Raw genomic sequence first — 23642 nt, 5'->3', positions numbered from 1 at the left:
CGCTGCAGGAGGGCTGTGAAAATTGAGCGGCTATAAATAACGTCTCAGAGGAAAGCTGAGAGCTCTCTTCTCACAGGGTGAAAACGAAGCGCGAGTTTAAAACCGAACAAGAGCTGATAATAGGCAACACAGCATTAATAAGTAAAAGGATGAGCACAAATTATTCATTTTAGATTTATTAAAGCAAAGCCAACCAGACAGACAGAATCCTCTTATTCACGCTGAATATTTCAGACTGTACTCTTGCTCTGTTAAAACCCAACTTATAAGGTACTTTTGACATAATTACGTTCGGTTGGTTTCCAAAAAAGCTTAAAAATCTTATAGCGCTTTCAGCTGCAGCTTTTATTTAGTCACTACACAAAGGGAATGTAGCCACCGCATGATAACTAAACACTCCTAATTGAGCTTTTAAAAAAAGTTCCACATTTGAAATGCAATTTGCATTCGAGAAAACACAAGAGAGGACAGGCAAAAGGCTTTAAGCAAACAAATGAAATGAGAGCGGTGAACAATATAAAACAACAACTTGCCTGTTTCAAAAGGCATTACATTTTAGCGCTTTGTATAAATCCTAGAGTTCATGAAAAAGCTTTGATTCTTATTTTACTTTACTACTATTCATTAAAATAATGTATGACGATGTCCAAATTGAGAAAAAAGCTGTTTCCAGTAAATGTACAGAGAGTTTTAACTACTACCAAAAAAAAAAAAATCCCTATCACAAGAAAAGGATTCTGAATCACAAATCTAAAATATATATATAAAAAAAAAATTCAACAGGAGAAAAAAAAAAGAAGACAAAAAACACCAGAGACCTACTGAGTACATGATGTGTAAGTATGGTCTATATGGAGCAGAGCGGACTCGTGTTACTCATTTGGGTTTGGGTTGGCGTCAGGATACTGTGAGAGGTCAAAGGTGAGCACTTTGCTGATGACACAATCTCCTTGCTGTGGAAAAGAAAAATCAGTCGATTAATGTCTTCAAATTAATAAATCACTAAAATACCATCAACAATGGTGTTTACTCTAAGTGTGTTTTCAGCCCCCGCCAAAATGTTTAATAAAACTTTTTGGACAGCAGAAATTAGGCGGGATGATAAACAGGAAATTTACAGACACTGAAATTTACGACAATGATGTCATGTTGCCCATGTCAGTATTTTCGGCATTTAAAAATTAAAGAAAAAGTTGTTTTTACAGGTAGGCTATGGTCCCGCACTGAAAAAACGGATCTAAAAATAAGCAAAATGTTCTTAAAATTTGTGTTTTTGTCCCAGATTTGAGCAGGTAAATAATATTATCTGCCAATGGAATGAGTATTTTGACCCCTAAAATAAGATAATTAGACATCCTGCACTTGAAATAAGATGGAGATGAATTGTTCCTATTTTAAGTGCAAAAGTCTTATTCCATTAGCAGACCATCTTACTTACCTGCTCAAATCAAGGACAGATACACTAATTTTAAGAAAATATTACTCATTTTTAGTTCCGTTTTTGCAGTGCGTCCCTTTAAGAATGTAGTCTGTAGTCACGTGACTCCAGCCCATCCAGGGTGAAACAAGAAGCGAAAGAGACGGTGAGGTTGAGAAAACGGAGTTAATTTCAAATGTTTAAGCGGCAATGGTGGAAAGGCTGAAGAGGAGGAAGAGGAGCAGCGTAGTACGCTGCAGCCACATGTGATCTCTGGTCCAGTCGCACGATGGAGCCGTACATCAGTCTCACTCTACATGACATCAGTGACGAATGGAGGCTGCACGCCACATGGCTCCAGCCGATAGCGGAGAGATGGTCGGACAAGGTTTAAGCACCATGCTGTCTGCTTGGGGCATGAAGGAAGAGGCCCTTGTCATTATTACTACTGACAACAGCTGTCGAGCTCAATAGATGGTTTTACTGTCACCATTGGAATGCATGGTGACAGTAAAACATTCCTGATTACCCAGTTATAAATAGGTTACAACAGTGTAATCTATTTACTATTGATCAACTTTGAATCTTTTAGATTTCTCTTTTTCCATTATTTTATTTACTTTTTAAAGTATTAGCAATGTAACAACAGCTGAGGCACCATGGTTTTGCAAAGTTGACATTTTAAACTGGATTTGGTCTTTATTTGTAACTAAAATTTGCCCTTTCTTTGCATTTTGGCACTAGTGGCCTTTATTTAAAAAGGTGCAAACAGAAAAAAACGGGCAGAGGACGAATGGGTGAAGAAATGAGGTGAAGCTCCTAGAGTCGGGAATCAAACCCAACCTTTTTTTTTAAGCTGTGGCCACCTCCGTATCAGGTTAGCTCTGATATTTCCTGAATGCAACTAACATTCCCAAATCCAGCATTTTCCATGACAAAGGTTAAAATCTCGTAGAATAAAACACTTCACAGTACTCCGCTCAGCCTCACTGTTGACCGCTGAACATCTTGCTCTCTCACGGCCAAGCAAAACCCAGAAATGTCTCCACTTCTTTTAAAATGACCAAAAATTAAAACACCTCACTGACCAGAGAAACATGTATTTAAGTTTCAAACTGACCGGTCCCAGTCGGGGCAGACCAAAGTGAAAAACATTGATTTTCCGTCACCAGCCGATTTCTCTCTGCATCTCTAATTATTACAATTAGTTTAGTTTGTGTTTGATAGAGACAAGAGTTTACATTCAACATGTAGCCACTGCAACATTTTAGACATGACTAATTTGCAATGTCCGTCCCTAGAAGGGCCTTTAAAAAACAACAGAAAAGAAAAAAAACACAACTTTGCAAGAGTTCACACAAATTCACATCATACAAAGTCCAAATTTAATTATTAATTTATTTTCTTGCGCAGGTTGTTATTATTGCAACTTTAATGCATGAAATAAGGATTCAATTACTATGATAAATACGATGTAACTGTGTCACTGCCATACTTTCAGGCTCTCTATGCCTGCCACATGTTTGATGACAAGTTGTTAAACTTAAAAAAGAAAGTAAAGAAGTTATGTGGTCAAGTCTTGAAAGAAAACTCCAGTCGCTTCAATACAGAAACAAGAGACGCTGTCCAGAAAAACTCATTATGTTATGGACATTTCCATTCTTTTCGATTCAACTCTTATCGTGACATTCACAGACATCATTGCATGTTTTACTAATATCGTCAGCCCTGGTTACATGAATACTGAAGAAACATATACAGGCGCCCGAGCTTATTGTTTTATTGCACACATTAGGGCTAAACAATTAATCGCATTTTCAATATAATCGCGATTTTAAAAAACGCAATTTCCAAATCGCAGAGTCTGCAATTTTTGGCTATGTAACAATCAGGGAATTAGACACGTCCATTAGGTGTTGGTAAAATGTTTAAAGTGGGTTTGCTCCACATGAAAGGGAAGACAGTTGCAGCAGTGAAATAATCTAATTTTATTACTTGTTTTAGAGTTTATATAATCATACATAGCATTGAGTACAGGTCAATCAGTTTAATACATAGACTTGCTTGTTGGTTGCACTTTATGTTCAACAAGGATTGATGTCCAAATCAATTAAAAGCTGTTCTCTTGAATTTTAAATAGTCCTTGTTTACAAACGTCTTTATTTAGACGCCATTTTTGTTGCTTGTGGTTAACGCAGAGAAAAGTCAAAATTGCAATTTTGGTTGAAATATATTGTAGGCATAACGCAATCATTTCTGCTCTGAGTTTAGACGCTGCGGGTCTATTAGCAACTAATCTGCACAGCGAGGAAACAAAATGATTTGTTGTTTGTATATGTTTAAAAAGACATGATAAATTAAACTGGAAAAAAAAATAATAAAAATAAAAAATAAATCGCATTAAATCGCAATATTAAGAAAAAAATAAATAAATCGCAATTAGATTATTTTCCAAAATCGTTCAGCCCTAGCACACATCCACAGCATCTCATGTCAGTGGTGCAAATTTTATTCTTAATGGTTAATGAAAGGAAAAACCTACCTCTGGATAAACGCCTATAAGAGAGTCTGCCTTGGTGTAGAACTCCTCCTTTAGAGAAATGACTATAGCTTGAAAGTTCTGCACCGACTGGTCCTTGATGTAATTGGCCACCTGAAGAAGAAAGAAGAACAATATTTGTTATATCACAAGCATCCCTCGAGGAAAGAAACATAAGAGGGAAATCTGAACACACCTTGCCGATGTTAGTGTTGTCCAGAGCGGCATCGATCTCATCCAGGACAAAGAAGGGGGCGGGTTTGTAGCTACAAGGACGCAGGAGAGACGATTCAGAAATCTTACAGGCGTGCTGAAAACAAGCTGTTTTAACATCATCTAAAGACACACCACAGATTTCACCTTGTTCGCGATTACTTATGGTGAACTTTGACTAAACAAAGATTAAAATGTGCCTTTCTATCGCTTTACTGTCAGACCTGTGAATGGCAAAGAGCAAAGCCAGAGCAGCAACAGTCTTCTCTCCTCCAGACAGGTTATCCATGGGTCTGAACCTTTTCCCTGGAGCCACGCAGTTGTAGTTGATGCCGTCCAGATACGGTTCCTCTGGGTTTTCTGGGCCCAGAAACGCCTACAGAAGAACCAAAGGGATTTAGCTTTCAATAGCAGGTGCCACACAGACTACTCACAAGCCAAAAGCATGTTTTTGTGCAGCATGATGACCCATCAGTGGCATTAAACGTCCATTTAAATAAATGAGGGTTCTCTAAAACAGATTCGCGTCAAAAGAAAGTCTTGTAGGCTACAGCAGTACAACCTTTTCTGCACCGACTACGCTCTGGTAGCAGCTGAAACATACCTGTGCACTGCTGTTGCGGGACAAAGCTTTGTAGATCTCGTCGATGTTGGTGGCCACTGACTCAAAACAGGTGTTAAAACGATCAAATCTCTCCTTCTTGATCTGCTCGAAGGCTTGCTTGGCCTTTTTGGCTCTCTTCCGAGCGGCCTCGAACTCTGAAATCAAACGGGTAAAGCCGTCGCATCACACAGAGTTACCACCAGGCCGTGCGAAGAGAACTCGTCTTCCTGACGCCCGACCGGTCGTCTGTCCGCTCACCGTCGCTGGTTTCCTGAAACTTGTCCCGGACGCTCTCCAGTTTTTCCATGGCTTTCATGTTGGGCGCGCTGATCCTCTGCAAGATGCTCTGCTGCTCGTTCAGACGCTGCTGCAGCGTGTTTGTCTCTGCTTTGATCTCTTCCTCCGACAATGCATCCTGTAGGAAATCAGGAAGGTTTAGTCAGCCTCATTTTCGTTCTCACGCGTAACTGAAACAATAGAGATCTTTGGTATATAAAGACCTCTACGCTATGATTTGTAGGGCTGTGCATAAAAATCGATATAAAGATTAATATCGATATTTTTAAAAACGATTTAATATCGATATTCTGGCTTTCAATATCGATATACCTCCCAACCTCTAGGGGGCGTTATTACAGCGCAACCATTACAGTTCACAGCGAAGGAGAGCAAGTGAGACGAATTTGTGGAACGGCCGACAGGATTTTAGAAGCTCCTTTGTCCCTAAAATCAGATGTTTGGGCACATTTTTGGTTTCTGTGACATGTTAAATGCATTGAAGCAAATGCACTTTATTTTCCTGTTAATATGTCTGTGATCAATAAATAGAACATAAACATAATATTTGGCTGATTTTGGTGATTGAATCACTGAGCATTAATTCAAAGTAATAAATATCGATATTGGAATCAAAGCAAGCTGAGCTATGTATCGAGAATCGTATCGAATCGGCTCATCCTAGATGATACCCAGCCCTAATGATTTGCATTAAAGCTTAACAGATAAAGGTGGTTTAATATTACCCTGGAAAACCTAAGCAACTCTTGTTCAGAGAGCGAACACTGCTTTGATAAGGGACAATGTTTCATGAGCTTTACCTTCAGATCTTCAGACAAGTTGCTGTAGTCAATTTCTATCAGAGCTTCTTTAGCCAGAACAGTGCTGGATGTCCTCTGACTGCTGGAGTCATCGGTCTGAGAGCTCCCCTACAACAGCAAAAACCGATTGTAATTTATTTCTAATTTCTAATCAAATAAAAAAACAACATCTTGGCCATGTTTTCCAACCTCTCCCTGGCTGATATCGTCCATGGTTCCGGAGCGGAGCGGCAAGCGGATGTCCTGCATCTTGCAGGCCTGCAGCAGGTTGTGCCGGTCGCTGCGCTTCTGCTCCAGTTTGGTCTCGATGGCAGTGACCTCCTTCTGGAGCTGGGTCAGCTCTCTGGAACAGGAAAAACAATGAAACCATACCCGCACGTTGAAATTCGTTGCCTCGTCTGGGCTTTTGTTGGCACTGACTTGTTAGCGCCGCCAAGTTTTTTGCGGATCTCCTCCATTTCGTGATTTTTATCGTTGACTTCAGATTTCTTGGTGAGATGTTGGTTCTTCAGGTCCTGCAGCTGGGCCATTGTCTCGTCAATGATCTTCATGTGTCTGTGCTCCTCCTGAATAAAAACCCACACATCAGATTCACCTTGATCTCAAACTGCAGAAATATGAAGCCATACATGTTTCCCTTCGGATAGATTTTTATACCTTCTTAAGGCGCTCTATCTCAGCCTCGTCTTTCTTAACAGTTTGCTCCCACATCATGACCTTCTCCTGGTCCTCCTTCAGCTGGTTCTTCTCATAGTCCACCTGGATTCCCAGACGGGTCTTCTGGGTCTCGAACTCAAGACTGAAGTCAAAACAACATCAGGTAAACACAAAAGACGGGAAGCGTTTTGCTGTTAGAGAACTCAGCCGGTTCCTAAACTGACCGCTTCTTTGCAATCTCGTTCTGCCTCTTCACTTTCTCCTCCTCGAATTCTCGGATGTTTCTCACGCCAATCTCCTTACAGAATTCAATAAACACCTCGTCCTCCACCTAGAAGACAAAAACCGGCTATTGAGCAACAGCGAATCACGGATAAGGATGTTTTTAACCCGGCCATATGCTGTTGTAGATTTAACTTCCAACTAAAAATGACGAGGCGAGACGGTTATTTTCATTTTGCTGAACTTTAGTGAATGACGGTGAAAATAAAAAAGGGAAAAACATACAGCGTGAATCAGTTGGCTCGATTCGACCGCGCATACAACAGCACGTAAAGTTACGTTGTTAATTTGTTTACTTCCTGCTCCCCGAGCATCATGGGTAATGAAGTCTACCTCAATGCAACTCCAAATCAAATAAATGCAGTCTTAAATTCAACCACATTTAACACATGACCTGTGTTACCAACATTAACGTTAACTTATACTTTTAACTCATTAATTTACCATTCATTTGTTATGAAATAAGTTCTCATCAAATAAATTCACAACATATGCTGAGTCAGCCTCACCAGGTTCATGCGGTCTCGGAGGTCGGTGATCTCGCGCTCGCGGGATTGGATGATCCTTTTGATGTCATTGATGCGAGGGCCAAAATTTGCGAGTTCACTCTCCAGTTTGGACTTTTCCTGCAACAGAACGCAGAAAAAGAGACTTTTAAAAGCAGCCGTGGCTATTTAACAGATTAGAAAAACAGAAGACAAGCCAGGAGCAGCGGGGCGTACCTGCATGTTGAGCGAGAGGTGCCTGGTTTTGGTCTGCTCCAGATCGCTCTGGGAGTATTTGAGCCTCATCTGCAGGCCGTGTGCCTGCGACTGCACCTGACGCAGCTCCGCCTCCTTCCTCTTTGCCTTCATTTGCTCCTGCAGGGGAAAATCCAAGCGCGTGATTACTCTTACAAACCGCAATAAAATAAACTAAACATACAGTACGACAATAAGTTACCTTCAGCTCCTCTGTGAGTTTTTCCTTTTTCTCCTTTAGTTTGTCCACAGCCTTCTCGTCCCAGCGCCGGGCCTTGGCCTTCAGATCACTGGCTCCCCCGGAAATGACTCCGGACTTCTGGAACAGCGTGCCGTCCAGCGCTACGGTCTGGTGGGACCATAAGGACATGTTGGTAAAACAACACACAAGAGCATACAAACGATCAACCGTATTCTCAAATTAAGCACCTTGTGTCTGTAAGGCCCTCCAAAAGCAATCCTTCGTGCGTCCTCCACATTCTCACAAACCAGAGCGTTGCCACAGGCGTACTGAAGGGCTTTCTTGATGTGTGGCGGCTCATAGCGGATCACATCGATCACCAGCTTGGCCCCTCGTAGTTCCCTCAGTTTTTCGTCTGTTGGTTTGACCTTAAGGGAGAAAAAAAAATGTTTTTATGCTCACTGGGTGATCAGTTACTGCAATTTACTGTGATTTTTTTACATTGTTTACATTTCAATTGTTTACATAAATCGCTGCTGCATCTTTATCCTGAAATTTACTGTGATTTTTTAAGCTGTATGCAAACAAAATTTCGTTCTGTACGCACTTTGTGCATACAAAATGACAATAAAGTTGTCTAAGTCTAAGTCTAATATTAATGAATACATCCTGTATGATTGGTGCTCGACCGCTTACAACCCACTGCAACATTTAGATGCCTTCCTGGTCCGACACACCTGAATCACATGAATGGCTCGTCCCCAGACATACTGAAGAGACCATTCAACGACTTCATTTAGATGTGTTGGCACAGGGATGTGTCTAAAAGTTGCAGCCGAGCGCCTCTCCAGGATCAGAGATCTTTGTTTGAAATCTTTGGAAATGCACTTCCATTAATTCTAATTTAAAATAAACCCCTAATCTCAAATACCTTCCACTCTAACTATGCTTTGCTAGAATAATTTATCTGTAGCGTAATATTCACCTCCAGGTAGTCAAGAGGAAGGAAGGTCTCAGGCTCTCCTCTTTGCTCCTTGATGTACTGAATGCAGTCCCTGCCGGTCTTCTCCGAGTCAACGATGATGGCGTCCATGTTCTTGCCCAACACTTTAGTGACGGCGATCTGGTATTTCTTCTGAGTGGGCTGACACAGGTCGATCAGACGACCGTACTGGAAACAGAACAGCACAGTTTTATGCGTTTACTGCCAACAGGTCAAACTTGGCTGGGCTGACATCAAAGGACTGATTATGTTGTAGAAATTCATTCAGGGTGGTCTTACCACAGATCCAGGGTAGAGTCGTTTGATGCTCTCCATGATCTCTGCCTTGCGTTGCTGTCGACTGTTCTCCTGTCTGTCGATCCTGGCGTCTCCCAGCTGCTCCATCACCTAAAGCAAACGGAGAAAGCAGTGGAAGAGGTCAGTCCCATCGTGGTTTTCATCTTTACTCTTAACCATCAGGCTGATCGCATCAAGATGGAAACTACTAAATATTTATTAGAGGGTAGAAGTGAGGTTATTGTCATTAATTATAGATTTTCTTTTAAAAAAAAGCTGTGCCCCACTGTATCTAGTTGTACATATTTCTATACAGTTTCCTAACATCTTACTTTTACCTCTTAAGTTTCAGACTCCAGGAACACAAACTAGTGGTGTGGCAATCCAAAAAATGTTCACAGTTCGTTTTGAACATTTACAGCCGACAAGGTGAAAAAAACAAAAACAATATGTTCACAAAGTAAGTTTAAGCTAAAAAAACAAACATCAGATCCGATTAGATAGGAAAAAGCTTAGCCAGAAGCATCAAACACTGGTACTTTTATAACCTTTCTTTTTGGAAAAAAAGGTTAAACACTCACTAAATTTAGCGGGAATGTTCTAGAATGTATTGCACAGAATATTATAATTTTTTATTGTTTGGCTCTTCATGGAGAAACGTTTTTTTTTGTTTTTTTTTTTGCCTGTGCGCATCTAAAAATCTAAAATCTGTTGAAAAACTTTCAAAATTGGCCCAGAGCCTAAAGCTTCAAGGCATCAGTGAGAAACAGGTGGTGCACATTTGGGTAATAATCCTCACAATTTCCACTGTGGGGATTTCCAACGTTTTTTCCAGATATTTAAAAATTGTCCACAGCATAAGATTCTTAGATTTAACAGGAGTAAAAAATGCTTTCTTTGTCATGGACAGTTTTAGGAAACAGATAAGCTACAGAAGAAGCCTGCAGTCAAGCGAAAGAGAAATATTAAAACATACTGATTTTAACTTAAGTACAGCAGGCTAATGATGTTGCTATTATTTATTAAATAAAGCCAGCACCTGTCCGTCTTTTTCAGTTACCTGATTAAGCTCCATGTTAATCTCATCAATCCTCCTCTTGGCCATCTCCACTTCCTCTGTCAGCTCCTCCTCCATGCGCTTCTGCTCATCAAGTGACTGCCTGATGTTTAACAAGAGAACAGTGTGAGTTGACTGATATAGAGTAATATCAGATCAATGAAAAGCAGAAATATGAGCAAAGAGAGCTAATATTTCTGTAACGTACCTGCTGGTGGTGATGTAATCCTCAAGCTTCTCAATACGTTTCTGGTTTTCTTCAATTTCACGAATCTTCTGCTTGATTTTGGCCTGAGAAGAAGTAATCAGAGAATTGCAACGTAGCATCAGTTTCTATCTCTTCCATCTAAGCAAAGAAAAAACAGCAGTCCCTCCTCACCCCCTTACCTCCGTCTCCACTTTCTTCCTCTCCTCCAAATCAAGGCGGTCCTGGTCGGCCTTCTGGTCCCGGTTGAACTTCTCCAGTTCCTGAGCCAAAGTGGCGGCACGCTTGCTGGCCTCCTCCTTCAGGCGATGATACTGCTTCACCTGAGGAGACGGCGAAAGAGAAACTCAAGCTCTTTCTGTCATGAAAAAACTAAATTAGGAGATCAGGAAATAAAACAACACATTTTAAAGACAAAATATTAACTTTAAGCAGAAAAGCAAATAATACTGACAAATAAGCTGAGAGGGCAGAAATTATTTAATTGTATACACTATTTAAAAATATAAACATGCACACCTTTCTTTTGCTAATGGCATCTATAGTGCTGACTGAACTTTCATTGGATAAAAGTTTTTTTAAAGCCTTAGATCACAGGTGTCAAACTCAAGGCCCGCGGGCCGACTCCGGCCCGTCAAAGTAAACTATCCGGCCCTCAAGAGCCAAATAAAAAGGGATATCATGTCATAAAGTAGAGGCATATATCCCTTTTATAGTGTATAAAGTGGCTAAAACTGTGCCTCCTGTAGTGAATGGTTTTTTTTAACTGTGTAGTAACAGCATCCTGCCACTAGGTGTCAGTTTCCCCGCAACACATTAAAACAACCCTGAAATGTCCAAAAGGAGAAAAAGTGATGCAGAATGATATGTTTAAAGTGTAACCCACCCCAATATCAACTTTCTTTTGCAGATAAACTGTATAAACTGGGCCTAAAGGTGCTACTTTTATGTTACTGTGCAATTTTTATGCTTCTATGCGAACTGGAATGAAATTCTGAAATCAAAACTATCGTCTATACAGGTGCAACCGGCCCTTTTAATGACTTCATGACGCTATAGTGGCCCCATATAGAAATTAGTTTGACACCCCTGCCTTAGATGAATCCAGTCAAACCTGGTTTTCCTCCAGAGTGAGATCCTGGCCTTGGCTCTGGGCCTCTTCCTCCATTCTTTCCTCAAATTCCTGCTTGGCCAACTCCACGGCCCTCATCTCCTTATCCAGCTCATCCATGTCTGCTTTGCGCTTCTTGTACATCTTCTGGGCGTTCTGCAACGACTTTTTGGCAGCCTCCAGCTTTTTGATTTTGTGAGCCGTGTTCTCTTTGGCCTTGATGTACTGAGGCCTCTTTTGGTTCAACTCAGAGTCTTTCTCTCTGTGGATAAAATGAACATAATTAATGTGCACTGAATGTTTAATGGGACAGCACGCACACCCAGAGGGCTATCAGAATCATGTGGGGACATACTTGATTTCTTTCTCGATGGTCTGCTGCTCCCTCATCAGCCTCCCCAACTCCTTCTTCTTGTCCTTCAGCTCCTCCTCCACGTGGTCCATCTTTTTACGGTCCTTCTCGATTTCTTTGTTGCGCTGGCCGAGCTCTTTGTTGAGCTTTTCAATCTCGACCTCGTTGTGGTACAACTTGAAGAGCTGTAACTGTACGCTTGCCCTGGCTACTTCATCTTTAAGGCGTTGGTATCGCTCAGCCTGACAGCGCGATCAAAAACAGGAGAGACGAGAACAAGATTAGCGTTGTGACCATTTTTCATTTCCAAAACTTATTTATGTTGAACGTTAAGGCAGATTAAGATCTAAGCAATAACAAAAAAAATGGTGTTAGAATCAATGAGATGCACCAATCCGGCTCTTCTTAGCTAAAGACAGTTTTTTTCCACAGCATTATATATAATAGCTAAGAGGAAAATGGGCTTCAGGTTCTTTGATTGAGGTTGAAGTTTTCTGATTTTTATTCAACTAAAAAAAAAGTGCATCAAAGTACAAGCAGTTAACTGATTGGTTTCTAAACTGAAAATGATAGCAAAACAACATTTTCTATGTTTGATCTGCTGACCCCCAGTCAGAGCCAAACAAGAGGAAATTGTCTCATTTTGACCTCTGGTCAACCACTGATCGATGAATCTCCATTTCAGTATTTTTTTATCTTGTCAAGAGGAAACAGACAAGATAATAATAGTTGTTCACAAAAAAAAGGGGAAAAAAAGGATTTCAAGCTAATTTTATATGAAAGAGTATATTTTAAAATCGAGGAGAGGATGTAGTTAAATTTTTGGTTTTATTATAAACAACAGAATGTTTTATCTCTTAACAGGATCAGAGCATCTAAATAATGTCCATAGGTATTTTAGCCAAGAGCAAATATGCAGCCTTTGTCCTTACTTGTACGTTAAAATGTTAAATATTCAGCAGAAAGTGAGTCCATTAATCTCATTTCATTCAAAGCTCCTACCTCTTCTTTCTCTTGCTTAGCTTCTTTGCGCTCTGCTGCAATGTTTTTCTTGCGATGATAATTGAACTGCGTGTCTTCTTCCGCTTTCACCATCTCCTTTTTTCGGCGGTCATATTCCTGTGCCAGCTCCCCAGAGCGTGAAATCTCCTCAAACAGCGCTGTTCGCTCTTTGGGGTTCTTCATGGCAATTGACTCCACAGCCCCCTTTGGTATAACAAAACAAACAGTCAGGGCGAATAAAAGCAGCAGCTCTAAAGATTAATGCAGAAATAATTTCTGTACCATATAAATATGGCGCAAAACATCAGCACAGTTAGCCAGAGGTGGAACACTTAACCTAATTCACTTATAATCAAACTAAACTAAAAGCAGAATTGGGTTAGCCTTTCACTAATGGCTTTTTACTGAAATCCTGTGAAGGAAGCAATTCACTCGACACTTACCTGAAAGACAAGAAAGTTTCTGGCCTTGATCAGAATACCAAGTTTTTCCAGCTCCTCGCTGTACTCAGGCAGTCCAACCACTTTATTGTTGATGCGATACTCAGATGAGGCCCCTGAGACAAACAGTGGAAAAAAAATAAATTATGTGTTCTTTCATTACAAAGGAAACATCAAACGGACAACACATTAAATGCTTGTAGTTCTTTTAGAGAACTGGTTAAAAAATTAGCAAATGATCATTATGTTGTGCTGACAATAAGATATGTAATGAAAAAAGTAGTATCATTTCTATAAATATTAACAATAGCCAAGCATGTTTGTGAAGATTCCCAGTCATCCAGGTCTTGATCAATCCAAAAAAAGGTTAAAAAGAAAATAGTAGTCCAGTTGTTTTATTTTTTAAGCTTTTTTGAATAGCCAAACATATGCCCTCTCTTTGTGATCGTCAGCAAGGGCTTCTTACCAATGATGACCCTTGTGAAGGAACGTTCCTCTCCAGTATCTTCCTGGTACACCATGCTGACAAAAGCTCTGTTGGCAGCTGGCTTCCCCACAGGAGCGCCATGGATTAGATCCTTCAGAGTTTTAACACGCAGGTTGCTGGTCTTTTCAGCTAACACAAAGCTGATGGCATCCATAAGGTTGGATTTACCTAGAATAAAAGTACGGAGAAAAACAGTTGTTTATCCACGTTCTATATGAATTTCCATTTTCCCCCTTTGTTTATATTGAATAGGGGTGGACAATAGTTCAATTTCAATATTGCAATGTAAATTTATACAATAAAGGTGATGTGACATTTTTCGATATTTCAGTATAAATTAAAAGGAGTGCATGCATTTGTCACTGACTGACATTCTGGGTTTTGTGTCTTTTTTTTTTTTTAAAGCAAATATTTCTAAAATGTTATATTGGAGGAGTTTTATAAACATGGCAAAATAATTGTCCTAAGTTTGTACAAGCATCTGTTTTGGGTATTCTTGGCAGTCTTTCATTGTGTTTATACCAATATCGTAATTATACTGTATCGACCGAAATTGAGAAATATATCGTGATATATGTTTTGGGCATATCGTCCAACCCTAATATCAATACGTCGCAAAGTTAAAATCTTGAGTTCATAGCTGCCACTTTTGTCACAACTTAGATACCTTTTGTCAAAGGTATCTAATAGTAAAATATATATAGAAAAAGTCAAACCTCAAACTTAAAGTCATAAAGGTTTATTACTTTCTGCTAAAGCAAAAAGCATTCATTTGTTTCCAGGAAACGACTCCTGAGTTATACCAAATCTAATCTAAGTGTTTTAGCTACATCTACAAACATAAACTGCAAATAAAAATAGGAACGTAGGTGATTCTATAACAGTGATTGAATCACACAAGGCACCATAAAAGCTAATACTCGGAGAACTAAAACAACGGTTTACAGCAAAATATTTACAACAGATTGCAAAACGCACGTCTCATTGTTTAAATTGTCTCATAATAAATTAAGCATGACTCCTTGAAGAATACACAGCATAACGAGAAGACACAGTGTTTACCATTAGCCCATCCTAGCAAACAGTTTGCATTTTTGCCTTAGCTCTCCATCATAACATACCCGAGCCATTGGGTCCGATGATCGCCGTAAACTTGTGAAACGGTCCAATGATTTGTCTTCCCTTGTACGACTTGAAGTTTTCTATCTCTATTAGCTTTAAGTAGCCCATTTTCGTTGCTGATGCGCTGATGTTGGGATGGAAAAAGCTGCACGGACAACGTCAAGACGGTTAGCTAATGATGCTAGCAGCCAGTCTGCAGCGAACAGCCTGTCTAACACAGACGAAGTGTGCTCGTAAATAAACGAACGCTCGTGCTCAAACTGTAGCTGACCTGCACATGAGTTACATTATGAAGTAAAGGCAAAGCCCCTCAAGCAAAACAGCGTAAAAAAATCTAGATTAAATAAAGTCGGAACACTTGTAACAGAGCGCCATTTTACAATCTAACAGGAAAAGCTTGAGCGCGCGAGACCATAAACATCGCATTGTCTCGCGAGATGGAGCCGGACGGTTCAACAGCCGCTGGTTACCTTTACAATTTTATTTTCCAGATGATAAATATGATTTGTTTTTTAATTTTAGACAGCAATTCTCTTTTTATAAAATTGTACGAAAGATTTTTGGAGTGTGCAGCTTTGGTAGCAAAAATCAATGTGTTACCATGGTTACTAGGGCACAAACATAACATAGGAAAGGAAACGTTTCACTGATGAGAGGTGAAGTACTTTTTATACACAGGTAAGACTCTGATTAGGCCTTTATTAATTGTTCTGTGGAAAAATGTATTACATTTTAAAGCGTTCTGCAAATAAGGGTTAATAGAGAAGCCAAATAACTTGGGGAAGGAATTAAACCGGAATTGTCTTGTTATCGTTTCTTAATCTGCAATTTAAAAAAAAAAAAAAATTTTTTTACAAAAGACGTGCCGTGTAAGTTACATTGCTTCTTGTTCTTGAGCAGTTAGCTTGCTCATATTAGCCCAAAACTGTATTTTCACTATTCACCCAGGGCTCACTGAAACTAAGCGTAGCTAATATATTGTTGTGCAATTAAAACAACTAATTTAAGTCTTCATCTTGTAATAAGTCATTCAAATAGCCATTTGAATGACTTATTACATTGGTCATTTACCTTTGATTTCCTTTTCCATAATGACTGAAGTCAGGGATTAATTCACATTGATATCCATAGTTCTTAAAAGATTGATACTCATACTCATACTAGGTATGCAAATATGTTTGCATGGGCCCTGTATAAGATTCATATGATACGATAACTAAACTAAACATATCACTGTGTGCACACAATGATTTAAAGCAAAATTTTATGACATAATTAATTTACTTTTTATTTCAATGTTATATTTATGTGCAAAATCATAATTATAGTAGAGAGTAGTTCTGATGAAAGAATACTAGCAAGGAAACAATATGTCAGTACATTTATTTGATCATTGTAGCGCCTTTTATTGATAAAAATCACAACCTGCTTCACAAACACACACAAAAATTAAAACTGTATTAAAAGACAAAAATCAATTAAATGTTACACATAAGTAAAGGGGAAGATTGATGAAGATAAGTGCAAGAATCGGGATGAGCATGAGGGCAGTGAGAGTGAATATAGATAGAGGCAGACATTATTTTAATGGTATGTTCCTCAACAACCGCATCATTTGGGATAGAGGCAACATTCAGACAAGCCCATTTAAAGAGTACCTTTTTATCTAAAATATGTCTTGCAATATGTTGAAGCTATTGAATGTTTTACTTGTTTATAAAATAAACTATGCTAAAAAATTGTTTACTTTTGCAACCTTATGGTACAAAGTTTACTACAGGCTATGAACCCAAAACTATGAATAAAACTTATCTAGCTTATGCTTATTTAGTCTATTTAAACCCAAAAGAAATCTCTAAAATTTCTATTTCTTAGCTGGCATCATAATGCCTATCACTGAGGGCTGAATTCCTGATCAACTTTTCCTTCTGTGCATGCCTTGTCATTTCTGTTAAGCAAGGATGCTCCAACATAGTGTGCTTCAGTCCAACATTATTTTTTAATTTTCTGGATAACTGAATCAAACCTTTGTAAAATATCCCCCCACCCTCCCAAATTTGCATTGTGATGTTATTTGGTGACAGGAACAAATATGTCTAAAGATGAACTCCATCATATCAGCACAATGGTGTTCTTTAAATAAAAAAAAAGGATTGTGTTTTTGTCCCCTCAGAACCTGACAAGAAACTATAAATATGTATAAGGTGGACTTGCCTTTGGATCAGCAAAAACAGAAGGCCTTGGAGGCCCGAAGGACTGCGGAAAGAGAACGCAAGGCCAGGATCTACAACACTCGCCTGCGTGTGATGGGCCTTGACCTGGACGCTCTAAACCAGCAAGTCCAGGAAAAGAAATGTAGACAAAACAGGGAGAAACAACAAGACCAGGCTTTTGGTAATTTATGAACATTCCCTTTTAAACAAACATTGCAATGATAAAAATTACATTTGATCACAAGATCACAAGTATATTCTTAACTTATTTTAGATACCCTGAGAAGATACCACGATGAAATACTTCTTCAGGAAGAATATAATGAAAACGAGAAGCGAAAAGCTTTGCACAAGGACCTGACCCAGCACTGGACGTCACAGCAGCGAGTGGAGGACTCTCGTGATGCTGACCTGAAGTGTGACCTGAAGGGGGCGTTCAAGATCGCGATTCCAGAAGCTGAGCTTGGGCCTGCCAGCATGCAAATATTTAAAGTAAGAGTAGCGTAGGTGTGCTTGGAAGAACAACGGTATATCCAGCAAAACTGCAAAAACTCACATGAGGTCCTTTGGTCTCGTTTAATTTACAGGGAGAAGGAGTCGGAGAGGAACAGATGAGGAGAGAGCAAATAAAAAGGACAGAAAAAGATTTGCAAGCACAGATGGAAGACAATAAAAGAAGGGACATGAGAGCGAAGCACAAAGGTGAAAAGAGTCAAACACAAGCACACACACACATACGATCGCATCCACACAGTGATTAAAGATGAGCAGAATTAAAACCAGAGCGTAATGTGTGCCTCATGGTTTCCCCGCACACAAGAAAAAAAAAATCACATTCGCCCACACACAGTCTTCTCAGCCAGGTGACTTTAATGAATGCTCATCCCCAAGTGCTGTATTCTACATGTAAGTGCCTGGCTGGGGACCTTTGTTTAGTGGATAAAGCTAACGCAGTTGTAAAAACACACATTTTAACTTTCCACAGAGATGCTGGAGAACATGGAGCTGGTGCATCAAGACCTAAGGGGGATCCAGCAGGCTGCACTGGAAGAGGAGCGTAAGAAAGCTGCCCGTGCCACGCTCAGCAGCTACAATCAAGCCCTGGTACGCGTGCACACATGAACGCTCGCTCTCCACCCTACAGTGTGAACGTTTTCAAGCCGAACCCAGTGGGGATTTTAAGCTGTGACAGAGTGTTCTCAGCTGGGGCTTTCAAATTAGAATTACAAACGAAAAATGTTAAGTGATGCATACACACACTTGACAAAGGAGGGAGGCAGTCACATTGTTTGGCACCAACCAACACGCACGGATAAACTGATATGATGTATGCATGGAATTGGTTATTATATGAAAGCCCCCTCTTAGCTCTTCCCTCGTTCGCCTGAGCACTCTCGTCTCAATTCCCCATCGAGTGGAATCCTTGTAAAGCCTTCAGGTCATGGCGTTTTTCACAACAATTATGTCGTTTTTCTAATAACCACTCGTGTAGATGATGCACAAGCAATTTGAACTTTCTAATTGGAGCTGAGGAAAATTGCCCCATACAGGTGCATCTCAAGAAATTAGAATATTACCAAAAGCTAATTAATTCAAAGATTTAATTCAGAATGTGAAACATTATATAGGTTCAGACAGCGTGAGATATTTCTCTTAATTCTGGGGATTTTTGCTCACATATAATGAACACCCACATTTCAGTCAGACAGAAAAATTTTACATGACATAAAACCAATAAAAAAAAAGGATTTTTAATGAGAAAATGTTATGCTATAGCCAGGTATTGGCCCGTACAATCACCTGAAAGACAGTTGTCCAGCAGACCGTCATTGGCACCCTACACAAGGAGTGTAAGCCACAAAAACACATTACTAAACAAGATTGCTGTTCACAGAATGCTGTGTCTAAACATAATAATGAAAAGCTGAGTGGACGGAAAATATACTATTTTGCGAAAGGTCCTTGCTTACCTCTCTAAATCATTTGATTCGGGGGTTCTGAGCAATTTGGTGCACACAGAAGTATAAAATCTAGCATTCAGCCATGCAGAATAGTTGTACAATCCAAGCATGATACCGTAATAGGAGTCCACCTGTGCTATATGTCCAGTTGGGAAATTACCTCATTACCAAATGTTTGATAGTTAACTTTTAGTAGCGGTATTAGAAAGTGAAAGCAAATGAAAACAAAAGCAACATAGCTATGAAGTGGTAAGCCATGTAAACACTCAGAATGGGACCAGAAGACCCTGAGGCAAACAGTGTGCAATAGCTGCTAACTTTCTGTAGAATCAATAGCTACAGACCTGCAATCATGTGGCCTTCAGATTAGCTCAAGAACTGTGAGAGAAAGTATTGTTTCTGGGCTGTTCTGTGGTTTCCTTAGCAGAGAGGTGATCTGGGGATATGGCCAGGACACGACCATTACACAGTTCTTGTTTTTTCCAAACATCTCTCGAACATTGAAATTAATCGGTCTGTTATTAAGAGTTAAGATAGTTAAGATAAGAGATCCCAGAAATGAGGAGCACCTCGGCCAAAATCTAACACGCGCACACGAATGTTCCAGAAATGTTCTCCACATACACACCAATGGTTTACACACACATACGCCTGATGTCCCACACACACACACACACACACACACACACACACACACACACACACACACACACACACATGCAGCTTTAAAAGGAGAAGTGTCAGATCTGGACTTTAGGACTTCTGTAGATGTTTTCTGTGGAAATGATCATCAAATAAACAAGAGTCCTCCTGGGGCACGCAGAGATACTGGAACCGTCTCTCGAGTCTTCCTTTTTTAAGTTTTAATAAGTTAAATAATCCCCCACAGAACAGCGTGTAGAGAGCTTCATGGAATGGGTTTCTATTGCTGAGAAGCTGCATCCAAGCCATACATCACCAGGAGCAATGCAAAGGGTTGGATGCAGTGGTGTAAAGCGCTCTGGAGCAGCGGAGAGGTTGTTGTCTGGAGTGACAAATCACGTTTCTTTGTATGGCAACACGATAGATGAGTCTGTCTTTGACAGTTGCCAGGAGAGCAGTACGTGCCTGCTTTAATTATGTCAAATGTAAAGTTTGGTGCAGGGGGAATTATGTTGTTGGGCTCAGCCTCATACTTCTGGCTCTTTTCAAAAGAGAGCTGAAGGTGGTGCTGTTGTTGCTGCAGAAAGTTGCGGCCATCGAGTTCATATGTGCATGAATGCAAGAGAGCAAATACTTAGGTAAAATAGTAAATGTGGTAAAGAACAAGCAGTTGCATGTAACTATTAAATATGTTTTAAATGGTTAGAAACCCCCTGTTTGTTTTTTATGAGGGGTACTGGGGGATGGGGAGGGCATGATAAATGAGATTCCACTGGGTCAGTGCTGAGGCCTGAACATATGTTGCTCCCCACAGGCTGCAGAGCGAGCTGAAGCCCTTCAGGAGCAGCGGAGGAGAGAGGAGAGTGAGAATCTGGCAGAAATGTGGCACACTGGGACCTCTGACATGTTGACGGAGTGCGCAGAGTCAGCAGAGAGACACGTGGGAGGAGGCAGGCCCCCGCAGGTTTTGCCAGACAGGTGGAAGGGGATGAGCCCCGAGCAGCTCGGCACCTTCCACAGGGAGAGAGAGCAACAGCGCCTTGAGAGACAGGTAGTGTTAGAGACTCGGTGCACACAGCATGTCAGGAGGTTAAAAACAGTTCAGTCTTTTCTTCAGAACTGAACACTGAGGTTGAAATTGAATATCCTTCCTCTAAATAAACCAAGTCTTGTCTGTTAAAACAAAAGGCAGTGTTTGAATTTGCATCCACTTCTGTGTCTGTGCTTGATAAAAATTGAGCTCATTTAAACATATGCACATACAGAGATAAAACCTAACAAACCGCTGCATATTATCCTGAGGTCTACTCGTCATTTCTCTTGAAGGAATAAAAGCCACAGGGAATAAGATTATCAGTTTACAGATGAAATCACAGGGTGACAGATACACACAGGAAAGACAACCATGCACGCACGCACACACACTCAGACTTGAGGGCAATTTAGAGCAGCCAATTAACCAAACATGCTTGTCTCTGGACTGTAGGGGGAAGCTGGAGTACTTGGAGAGAACCCACACATCCAGGGGCGAGAACATGCAAATTCAACTTAATATTTTATATTTATCAGGCTTAAAGCCACTGCTTTGGAGTAACAGTTCAAATGTATAATAGACAAGCCATGGCAGTTCAAGCCTTTCTGTTTTGTTTTCAGAGACAACTTGAGGCTGAAAAGATTAGGAATGCAGCCTGGGACTTGCAGCTCCTGAAGCTGTCCAAAAAAGCAGAGGAGATGGAAAATAGAACGGCAGAACTGAGGAGAGAGCAGAGAATACAGACAGACCAGTACAACAAGCAGCTGGCCAGAGAGCAGCAGGCACAGTGAGCACTGCACACACAGACACACACACTTTTAACAGGTAATGTGTTTGTAAATTGATTGTGACATTTCCAATATAAATAAAAATATTCTGGACATTTTTACTCATTATGTATAAATCTCTGTTTCTCTTCCAGTCACAACTATCTGAATAAGGAACTCTATACCAACAAACCCACCAAGGACTACTTTCACCAGTTTAACACCGGTTCCCGCTGAGCTGCTTGTCCCCTGTCAATAGTTTACTTACATCAATAAAGGATTGTACTGTATGTCATCAATATGGAGGATTTAGAAATAACCAAATGTCCGACAACAGGGGTGCTATATTTTCAAGAAGCTTATATTGCAAAGACGGCTGAATGTTTTTTTTTTTATTCATGGAATTTTTTGGGTATGGTGCCCTACAAAATTGCGTCATTATGAAAAAGAATGGATAAAGTGGACAGAGTGTTTACGAGGGAAAAACTAAACTCGACCTTTGAAACCTGAAAGAAAAAAAAACACTAAAGTGTTTTGTACTGAACTAAATGCTTCGGGGTATAATTCAGGCTAGGGCCAGACGATACTTTCAATCAATAGGGTCAATAATAAGTTTAATAGAAGAACAGTTTTCCTTTGTTTTGTTACTTTGTTTTGTCCTCCCAACAAATCACAAACGCAGACCCAGAATCGCTTCAACGCCTCAAAAGAGTTCAGAGAGCATGCATTCTTTTTTCTTTTTTTAAAAGCTTGCAGTTTTGGTAAAATAAATTGATTGAATAAAGGGGTGAACTTGTGATTTAAGCCAACCTGTGTATCTACAAATCTGTTTAAAAAATTGTATGAATCGGTATTTAGGGGAAAAGATTTAAAGGCTAACCTCACCTTCACTCCCCATTTGTGAAATGATTCAGGAACTATTATTAATTACAATTTCTAAAAAGGTTGAGTTGAGTTGGTACCAGTCTGACAACATTAAGTTGGTTAAACTATCTCAGAAAGCAACACATCATTCCCCGGTCTAAGGAAAATCAAGAACAGATAAAACACAAAGTTCCCAACATCTATCAGTTTGGAAAAGGGTTACAAAGCCATCTCTAAGGCTTCAGGACTCCGGTGACGACCATTATCCACAACTGAAGAAAACAGGCAACAGTGGTGAACCTTACCAGGAGCAGCTGACCTACCAAAATCACCCAAAGAGTGCATGATGACTAATCCACAAGGACACAAAAAACTCAGAACAATATCTAAAGCACTCACTTCCCTCAGTTAAAATTGGTGTTCATGATTCAACTTAAAGAGACTGGCCTAAAATAGCTTCCATGGGAGAGTTTCGAGGGGAAAAAAACTCTACTGCTCAAAAGAGAGCAAAGCCTCATTTCACAATTTTAATAAAAAATAAAATTCTGTCAGTTTATGAGACAAAAGTTGAATCTTTGTGGAAGGTATTCTGTTACATCGGCTATTAGTCTAACAACAATTAAGAAAAAGAACATTACACCTATAGTGAAACATGTTGGTGGTAATGTCATGGATCGGGCTGGTTGTCAGCTTTATATCTGGAGGACCTTCAACCAGTGATTTCATCCTCAATTCTACTTTCTATTTGAAATTCCTGAAGGACAATGCCCTGCCATCTGTTTGTGACCTCAAGCTTAAGAGCTCTGGTGTTATGCAGGGATATCTCGGGATGACTAAAAACAAATACAATCAAACTCCAGACTTAAATTCAAGCGAGATTTTGTGGGATGACCTTAAAAAGGCCAATGAGGTCGGAATACCCCCCAGTGTGTCTGGGTTAAAATAGAAGAGGGCCCAAACTCCTCTGCAGCAATGTAAAATGCTCATTGTAAGTAATAGCAAATGCTTGATGGAAACTGTTGTTCCCAATTGGTGGCAAAGCCATTTATTGGGCGAGGTTCGTTTGGATAGCTTTGTTCATCTTAAATGAAACTTTTCAAAAAAGAAAAGATTCTGTTTTTACTTGGTTTATTTTTTATCTAAGAAACTATCTTATACAGGCTAAAAAAAAGAAATTGAGCAACTGATTATTTTTAGGATTGTGCATTTTTACTACGTTATTTAAAATATATGTTGGAGAAACACTGCCTACACATAATACATTTTTGAAATGATGTTTTAAACAGAAAAGTCAGACTTCTGAAAAGTATGTTCATTTCCATGCACTCGATACTTTGCCTGGCCTCCTTTTGCATGAATGACAGCATCAATGCAGTG

The 23642-nt window shown here is 39.8% G+C and overlaps 2 protein-coding genes across 2 annotated transcripts; one reads left to right on the top strand and one right to left on the bottom strand.

Annotated features, from left to right (window-relative positions):
* Window positions 1-160: 160 nt before the first annotated feature.
* smc1a (structural maintenance of chromosomes 1A) lies at window positions 161-15193 on the bottom strand. Its single transcript, XM_036137543.1, has 26 exons — window positions 14785-15193; window positions 13643-13831; window positions 13180-13292; window positions 12737-12940; window positions 11738-11976; window positions 11386-11644; window positions 10454-10594; window positions 10275-10357; window positions 10070-10169; window positions 9013-9120; window positions 8716-8901; window positions 7979-8158; window positions 7752-7898; window positions 7532-7669; window positions 7319-7435; window positions 6752-6858; window positions 6528-6669; window positions 6291-6436; window positions 6060-6213; window positions 5871-5978; window positions 5032-5188; window positions 4774-4928; window positions 4394-4545; window positions 4153-4222; window positions 3960-4070; window positions 161-953 (listed from the first exon to the last, which is right to left on the bottom strand). The coding sequence occupies exons 1-26, from the start codon at window positions 14891-14893 to the stop codon at window positions 873-875; spliced, it is 3696 nt and encodes a 1231-aa protein (XP_035993436.1). The 5' UTR covers window positions 14894-15193; the 3' UTR covers window positions 161-872.
* Window positions 15194-15298: 105 nt separating this feature from the next.
* Window positions 15299-21992, top strand: ribc1 (RIB43A domain with coiled-coils 1). The gene is made up of 8 exons (XM_012866461.3): window positions 15299-15463; window positions 16959-17179; window positions 17273-17490; window positions 17586-17700; window positions 17984-18102; window positions 20416-20652; window positions 21255-21421; window positions 21557-21992. Exons 2-8 carry the CDS (start codon window positions 16981-16983, stop codon window positions 21636-21638), a joined length of 1137 nt encoding a protein of 378 aa, XP_012721915.2. The 5' UTR covers window positions 15299-15463; window positions 16959-16980; the 3' UTR covers window positions 21639-21992.
* Window positions 21993-23642: the final 1650 nt, after the last annotated feature.

This window comes from Fundulus heteroclitus, chromosome 1 (assembly GCF_011125445.2).
Source record: "Fundulus heteroclitus isolate FHET01 chromosome 1, MU-UCD_Fhet_4.1, whole genome shotgun sequence".
Classification (NCBI taxonomy): Eukaryota; Metazoa; Chordata; class Actinopteri; order Cyprinodontiformes; family Fundulidae; genus Fundulus; species Fundulus heteroclitus.
Note: the sequence above shows the minus strand (reverse complement) of the source record. Positions and strands in the feature narration are given on the sequence as shown.